Here is a 9,150-nt window from a genome sequence, read left to right on the forward strand (position 1 = left end):
CTATCGTTGTGGCTAATATTTAGTTAAAACAAACAGTATATTTACTTATTAAAAATATTTAATAGAAAATTATCATTTATTCGTTTGCCGCATTTAATCTCTTTATATATCATTGGTAATTAGTTAAAATTTGTTAAATTTATATATAATTTAGCTTAGTTAGGGTTTACTTAGCTATAGGTGTTAGGTCACGCCATAGAGGCCCGACTGGTTCACTACCAATTAGGAATTAGAGGGAATGTTGCCTTCAGGAGTTCCTCCCTTGAGACATGTTGCGTAAGGGTTCCAAATCTCGATCACCTTATCATTCTTGTTTTACGTTGTGCGAAATGAGTGTCATAACGCCCACTCGTCTTATTCCTTTTCTCACCTCGTCTAGCATGAGTCCTATGACGTTGAGTATGTAACATATACATGCACATGCCACGATGAATTTGCCTTGTACACCAAGTTCATCCTTTCAATCACAAAACAACCCATTCTCTTATTTATTTATTTAAATTCTCGCAACCAAACTCTATAATTAACATGAATCCTTAATATTATAAACCAAAAATATTAATGATAATTTAGAACTATTCTTTGTTTTAAAGGCTCACGAATATAACACGTATATTTTTATAATAAAACTGAGATTATCCTACCCGAGCGTAAAAAGGTTTTCAAGAAAGACGCAATATAAAGCATGCATGGACGGTGTTTGTGTCAACATCCAAGAAAATTTCCTCTTTTACCAATTCTGAGACGGCTGAGAAAAATGTATATATTAGTTCCTTTGAAGAAGGCCATCGCTCCAATAAAGTCTAATCGTTTCCACATTACTAAATTAATGGCGGTGGCGAGAATATGAGGAAGAATACGTCTAAGGCAGGAGGTAAGCTGATCTTCAGATAAGCATATGCAGCAGAAGATAGAAAATTTCAACGATAATGAAAGAATGGTGAGAATACATCTGCGGTAGCAGGTGAGATAGCCATATGCTGCAGCAAGACTTACTCTGACGTATCGAAAAGAGCAACAACTCTGGAAGTATATTATTATAATATTACAAGGATTGGTGATTTAATATACGGAGTGAAGATGAATTAGTCATAAGGTTTGGGCTATATAAAGCTTGTAATGGGCTTGTAACACACATTCATATCCTTCTGAGCTCTTGTACTATCTGCGTTTCTATTATAATGGCTAACCGAATGATTTACTTCACACTGGGACTTTTTCTGTTGATATGTTGTTACAGCGACAGGGTCATGGCAGGGGATTCCGATCCCTTGCAAGATTTCTGCGTTGCAGATGAGGAAAGCAAAGGTGAGTAAAAAACTTTATACATAAACAATGGTAATGATTTGCTTATTAGACGAGTCGAGTTAGTAATAGATTGATTTGATTTTGCTTTAAACAGTTTTGGTGAACGGGTTCGTTTGCAAAGACCCAATGCAAGTTTCAGCAGACGACTTCTTCTTCCGGGGACTTGGGCAGGCAGGGAACACCGACAATGATGTGGGCTCCAACGTAACGATGGCGAACGTTAAACAGATACCAGGCCTCAATACGTTGGGAATATCGTTGGTCCGCATCGACTACGCAGTGGGTGGAATAAATCCTCCTCACACACACCCAAGAGCCACCGAAGTTCTTGTTTTACTGGAAGGCCAGCTTCTTGTGGGTTTCATTGACACCAACAACAAGTTTTTCAGCAAAACGTTGGAGAAGGGAGATGTGTTTGTGTTTCCAAAGGCACTTGTGCATTTCCAGCAGAATGTGGGGCATGAAAATGCGGTGGCCATATCTGCATTGAGCAGCCAGCTTCCGGGAGTTCAGACAATCGCCAACTCTCTGTTTGCAGCGGATCCTCCTCTCCCAGATTCCGTATTGGCCAAGGCCTTCCGCATCACACAGGAAGTTGTGGATTACATTCAGAAGAAATTCGCATAAGAATTTGCTGTGTTCTATCAAACAAAACAATCAAGAGGGGACCAAGTCTTTCCCAAATTCTTTTTCCTTGCCGTTCAATAAAACAATCTTTCTAGAGTTATTGCCGTCCTCTTCTGCTATTCATAGCATCTGTTTTGAACATGACTATATCCTCCGCATATTCCAAAGATGAAGGATTAATTTGAAGCATCTGAAGGCATTTATGAATATTTTATACAAGAGCATCCTTGTATTAGGTATACATTCATTTGCAACATGTTAACAATATATTCTTTAACATAAATATTGCAGGAACAACAACAAACAAAGTGCTTGACTTGGATAGAATGAGTAACACTATAATTCTTGCATGCCAATCTGTCAAGGGTGTTCTTTAACATAGTCTTAACCTCATTTTAGCTCTGACATAAAAGGTGAATGGTTTGGAAGTAGGAAATAGTTATTGGGAAATATAATTAGTAGTTGTTCTTCAAATCACCCTCACAATCATCCAATGCTTCAAGACTCCCCATCAAAGAAGTCATTCCAGAAGGTTAGGGACTCTCCTCAAGATAAGAATGATTGCTCTAATAAATATAGTATACCTTCGATGGAATGCAATACGGTTTCATTATGTCTAAATTCCAAGAAAATCCATAGAACTAGAATATCCATTGCATCCAATATCGCAATATTTTATCGGGGATAATATGATAACCTTGACACATATTACACCTATTCTTACATCAATCTACCTACATAAGGGTTATGATTGAGGGGCCTCTTGTATTAAACATTTCTAATAAGTTGGAATGACATGGAAAATCTAAGACAGTGAAGATAGATTATTGATAATAACACAATTCATTTACATGGTGTTAATTATGAGGGTAATTAATTTATGGCTTCCCAAAATAAGCTTTTCTAAATCTCCCCTAATTCATTCCTACGTTATAATAAATATGTCAATGTGGATGTTATGTATGAAGATCTAAATACTAAAGGGAAAAAGGATAATGCTCATGTTGATTTTAAAAACTTTGTATGTAATATTAAAAATATGATTAGTTGAAAAATTTAGCAATATATTACCTTGTTCAATCATAAACTATCAGTTCGGTTACAAAAAAAATTCCTCAAACCATTTCCTCCTTGTATAAGCATTTCTATAGATCATCAAATATGATAACCAATAATTTAACCATAGGTTTCCTATCAAAGCAAATGCAAATCTGCATATGTGAATAAGCACAATAGGATAGGAAAATATTGTTGCCGTAGGCCATGTATGTTTCATGCGGGAAAAATATTATTGTTGCAAGCCTAAGAGGTGCATAAAGGAGCTCCTTGGATCCATGGATATGCAGGTGTAAGTTTGAGAAATATGTGAAGGCGGAGGATATTTTCATATTGAAGCCATTTGCTAATTGATATGAGGAAGATAAAAGTGTCGTCATATTGAGAAGTTGTCAATTACACTGTAATGAAGAATAAGATAATAGATATAACTGATACATTATCGGTGAGATATGTCAATTTTATAATCTTCTATTTTTCCTATGTATTTTTAGGGGTTCAAATGAATAAAGCTTCATATATAGCCCCTCTAGCGATCAGTTCATTGTGAAGCTTAAAAGCCTCTTCCGTCATGCCTTGGATGTCTATACCTCAAATAATCTAGTAATATGAGAAGTTTCATTGCGCTTGCATCCATCTCCAACTGTATCGATCAATATATTAATTATCAAGCCCATTCTACATTGTTCACATAGATAACAAATAAGGCTATTGTAAGATGACACATTGCTCTGATAGATTGTGCTTATGATCTTTTCTTTAGCATGTCTAATGCCACATATGCGATCCCTTGCCTACGCAAATAGGGAGTCAATGAGGTATAAGTAATTACTTGATCATGTTCCACGAGGAATCTATTTATTCACCGGGTTTCTCGTCTCTCTATGAAAGATTCGCACGTCAATCATATGAGTCCTGCAAATAGTGGTGGTTCACTAGCACAAATAATTCATGACATTCACTAAACCTAGGGTTCTCTCTCAAGGTCATTGTGGTTAATGCTACACCAAAATAGAATAATGTGGCTTTGGTTATTTATGTACAAGATTCAAGTTGGGAAAATCCAAAATATTGGAAAATGTAGACAAAATGCATGACCCAATGGTGAGCAATATCTCCGATATTTTTTATGTTTTGCAAGAACTTGAGTTATTGTTCATTATTTGAGTAAGTGGTCTTAATAACATGCATCCAAATAAAAGAGAGTGATTGCAAATTCTAGAATTGAGGTAGATCTTCAAAGGAAAGGACAAAACAATAGCGGACATGTTGCATCGAGTTGAGCCATATGTGACCTTAGATATCCAAATTTAAAAAATGTAAAAGAGACAATTTACATTAAATGATATAGAACTCTAGATAACCAATAGATGTATTTGACTCACAAATTTGTCATTGAAGAGGTTTTAGGTCAATACAATACAACTAATTCAGGTCAATAATCTATTGTTGCAAGTCTTTACAAATATGATGTCATTTCCTATCACCGAGTCATCCATAGGTGATCATTCCTTTGGTTTTAGCTTGACGATCTATCTAGATCACATACCGGTTCCATAATTTGCATCGTAAGATCTTTTATATTGGTTCCATCATTCTAATATATCTCCACTTGCACTAAAATCAGGAATCCCCATTAAAAATAGGGTTTTAAGGAAATATATTTCAATAGAACATGCTCTATCCATATTGTTGACACAAATTTGAGTCAATCATTTCATAATTTTTTCACCCTCAAATCGAAAAATATAAACTAGTGATAAATTTTTACAACCTTTCGAAAAATATAAAAATATAAGAAAATCATGTGCTAACTGACTGAGGAGAAAATTTATGAAAACCCCTAAAATTGTAATGAGTTACTCAAAATGAATTCAAATCTAGACTTCTGGTGGATCAATGTGCCCTTGTTTAACCACCTAGAATAAATAAAAACAACGATCACTGTTTTGCAACACTAAGAGTGAATTTTGTGGAACCCCTAAGTTCACAATAGCTACCTCAAATATGCTAAAAATCAATATTGTAATAGACTGGACAAGTTCTTGATTAAAAGCCTCTATGAATTATAATTTTCTTTTGTCAAATCGAGAGAGATATGAGCTTCACATGTTGACCTTCTTAATTGATATACAAAAATAGAATAATGCCTTGAGGTCCGATAACAGTTTATAATATTCCTTATGGAAGAATTCGCTACATACTATATCTCCAAGAGACTCCAAATGCAATGTTGTATTCAACACATGTCTTTGCAATGACAATCGTGTCCTATATCTAGAACTCCTAGCAATATAACTGAGGTGTAAACCACTAAATTCATCTAGGCCTCCTAATTATCTAATATAGCTTATGACCAATTATAACTAATTTAAGGTATGTGTACCACATGTTGGCATATGCATTGAATAACATACATTATAATATCATATCCTTGGCTACATAATATATTTCGCATACTCCAAACAATATGATTTGACAAGCACTTTATAATAGTAGAGGAAATGAAGATAAACAAGGATAATGAATGAAAACATATAAAGTTGCTATTATTAAGACCAATATTCGAAATCTTCATCATGCTTGACTGGTTCGCCTACATATGAACTTGATCTACAAAAGATGGGGATGTGTAAATAATTTTCTCTACAACTAGATGAGCCCCATACAAGACAAAAAGATGAACAGTCTGGAGAGATCTTAGATTGATATTACTTTAGTTATTGTGTGTTAGATGTGTTTTAATTCCTCTAGATGCAACTTAATCACGCACTTGTAATTATACATATACCCGTTCAGGTCATGTCCAAATAAATAATTTCATTGAAACATCTATTCTCATATTGGTGACATGTAGAAGATGATTGTTGCAATAGTCAAGCATGTGGATTAAGCGAGTCTTCCTTATAATGCAAGCTAGTGAATTGTGAGCGTTCTAGAAAAGGTCCAAAATGTATTTGAAAGGTCATTAAGCATTTGGCTTGTAAAACTTCTGAGATGATAATGGACTAAGCACCTCACCTTTTCAGCATTTTTTTATTAGGATAAAACAAGTTTTGAAGGGGCCCCAAACCCCTTTACAAACAGAGGGTTTGCATTGAGAAATGGACCAGACTACCTGACAGTGGACAACAGGTTTTAAAAAGGACCTGAAACCTTCTAGACTTACGGGCATCCACCAATCAAAATATGAACATCACAAAACAGGATGGCACAACCATAAGCTCGAAAACAACAAACAAAACATCTCAAAAAACAGAGAACGAGGGTTTTTCTGGCACCCTCGGCCAACTAGAAGCGTTTTCCTAGGCTCCCTCAACTTGTAATAGATTCGTAGGACCACATAAAGCCACAAAGACCAATGCTAACCAAAAACCAACATTGGCCAAACTTGGCCCTTGAAAACTGCTAGCATCCAACCTGTCCCTACAAGAAACAAAAAACATGGGGTTTTTCTGAGCTCCCTCAACCACCGTGGGTTTTATCATGGCTCCAAAAACCATATGCTTTAAAATATGCCATACTGAGAGAAACTTGCCCAACAACCAACTCTCCACCTCTATAGGAGACACACAAGAGTCAGCAAGAAGATCGGCATCAACATCCTTACAGCCAAGAAGAGGGGCCCCATCAACACCCCAACGACACTTCCAGGAAACACCAAAAACATCATACTCCACCTCAATAGGAGACAAGTCAACTCCAACTACATCCATCTCCCCCTCAATAGAAGGGAACCTTCCACAGAGAATCCCACGGACCCGAAAAAAACAGCACTCCAAAACAGCCCAACTCGCAAGAAACCAAACAAGCAGACCAAAAACATCATGTGTTTCAAGACCGATACACAGAGGGAACTGCCCGAAGCCCATTCGGAAGGTAAATAACACCTCAAGGACCACCAAATAGTTACATGAGCCACAAGAATCATTATACTCTTTGTGGCACTATTGGTCTTGTGGATTTAGAGGAATCACATTATTGTATGGAACATAAAAGGGTGCGAGGATAGCATTGTTGGTATTTATGAGAGAATGTACACAATTTCAAGAGAAGTGAAATATGAAGATAGAACCAAAAAAAAATTCCTTCATATCAATGTTGGCTTCAGTAGTACCACATTTATATCAACGTAATATGCAATATTTTGTACTTAAATAAATATTGGTTTCCGTGGCATGTTGAATTATACCATCCCGTAAATTAAGTTAAATATCAAAATGGAGGAAACAAGATCATAACATTAACCAATGCCAATGACATTAGGAATAAGAAAAGGCCTAGTTGTTATCTTTAAGGAAGAGCTAGGAACTTAGGTTCCTTTTCCTTTTGTTGCGAGGGATTGAGATTTTTTCTAAATCATGAGAATGAATCTAAATGGCATTGATGCATGAATTAATATCTGTTCATTTTGAGAATCTTTGTTACCAATTTACATAATCAAATAAAAGGAGTATAGCCATAATTTCCCAGTTTTGGCAAATGAGGCTCACACATTCATTTTCCTAATTGTTTGCAGCTCACAAGTATGCAAGCATCTCCCATGCTAGACTTATCAAATTCCTAAGACTTGGCTCAATTTTTGCAAAGCCAACTGAGAAAATTCAGATGAAAGTAGATATGAGAAGCATTATTTCAGTACAGCCACTTCAACCTTTCTAATGTGACAAGATTTTGGAGTCCTATTTTTAGAGGACCTGCGAATTGCAACGAATGTTGATCTACCAGGTATGTCACGTTCAATAAGATATGTAAAGTAGGAAAAAAAAAAAAAAAAAAAAAGGGAGTTAATTATATATTATTTTTAAAATATAGTTTGGGGAAGAAATATATTGCAGTTAATGTCACCATGAAGCTTTATGCCTGTACTTTTTATTTGATACGTACAGAACAAATTCACTTTTTTAGGATTTGGTTTAAGTCTGGTCTAATATCAATTTTCTAAAATTTTATTAATCGCACATAGCAGCCCCGACATGCTTAGCGGTTACATGAACAATGGTTAAAAGTAAATGATATGTTGTAAATTGTGGTGTTTGCAACCTAGATATAGAGATTGGTAGTTAGAATGAAACTTTAACAATTTGCACATGATTGGAAATGGCATATTCTAATACCACAACGAAGATGTAATCTGTGAACCTTACCCTTCACAAATTGAAACTTGTAAATAAAGAAATGTGTAGTTGTACAGTGATAGATTAACAAAGAAAGACAAATCATAATTTCTAATCTATTTTTGAATTTGGCTCAAATGATCGAATCTGTGAATGCAAAAAAATTTATGTGAAGTAGATTGCTAGAATTTAATTGGAGATCTTTGGAAAAAAACAAATTCTTATTTTAACAGTTGAGTATAACTGATTACAACACAAATTACCAACCATGTTTTGCATTGAAGAGTAGGAGCTCTTTGGTAACACTTGCAATGAAATATTCAATTATTTCCAATTGATATTGCATGCAAGCAAGAGAAATTTGGTATACTTGGAATGAAAAGTTAATTATTTTGAATCCACATTGTATGTAATCAGTTCTATTCTCATTTTTTGATTACTACATATGCATTGTGCCTCATGTGTATGTTGGTATGTAATAGTAGGGGGATATGTGAATATCAACAAGGCAACGAACCCTTGATACAACAATGAATGGGAGGCCCTTCTGACCGTCATCTCCAGTGTTGATTGTTTCTTTTTCTATCATTAGCCCATGAAATTTATATATTTCTAATGAATACACTTTAAGGGGAAGTTGGTAGAACCCACCTTTATTTATTTGGATCTCAATGTGATACAATTATTTCGAGTGCAACTAGTCATCTCATTGATAAATTTTCTAGCATGAGGCATGCAGATGTTTGAATGTGTGGGTTGAACAATTGGACTCTATGAAATCAATAACAGATACCTATAAAAGTTGGTGGTAATACGAGCATACCAATTTTTTCTAGTATCAAATTCACAAAGAACAATCATGCCAAATCCATTCATTTGAACACCTATATTGAGGTAGACTTGATAGGATTTTACATTCTTCAAGATTGTGGTGTTGCATTCTATCTTGACCGTTGCAAGATATCTCATTACTATGTGAATGGTCTGCTAGAAAAATCATAGAGTCTTATATATCATTTCAATTGAACTGGTGGAGAACCAA

The 9,150-nt window shown here is 35.1% G+C and overlaps 1 protein-coding gene across 1 annotated transcript; it reads left to right on the forward strand.

Annotated features, from left to right (window-relative positions):
• The first annotated feature begins 1,181 nt into the window (after positions 1-1,181).
• Positions 1,182-1,935, forward strand: LOC131864138 (germin-like protein 8-2). Its single transcript, XM_059215155.1, has 3 exons — positions 1,182-1,308; positions 1,403-1,587; positions 1,756-1,935. Exons 1-3 carry the CDS (start codon positions 1,182-1,184, stop codon positions 1,933-1,935), a joined length of 492 nt encoding a protein of 163 aa, XP_059071138.1.
• Positions 1,936-9,150: the final 7,215 nt, after the last annotated feature.

This window comes from Cryptomeria japonica, unplaced genomic scaffold, assembly GCF_030272615.1.
Source record: "Cryptomeria japonica unplaced genomic scaffold, Sugi_1.0 HiC_scaffold_77, whole genome shotgun sequence".
NCBI classification, from domain to species: Eukaryota; Viridiplantae; Streptophyta; class Pinopsida; order Cupressales; family Cupressaceae; genus Cryptomeria; species Cryptomeria japonica.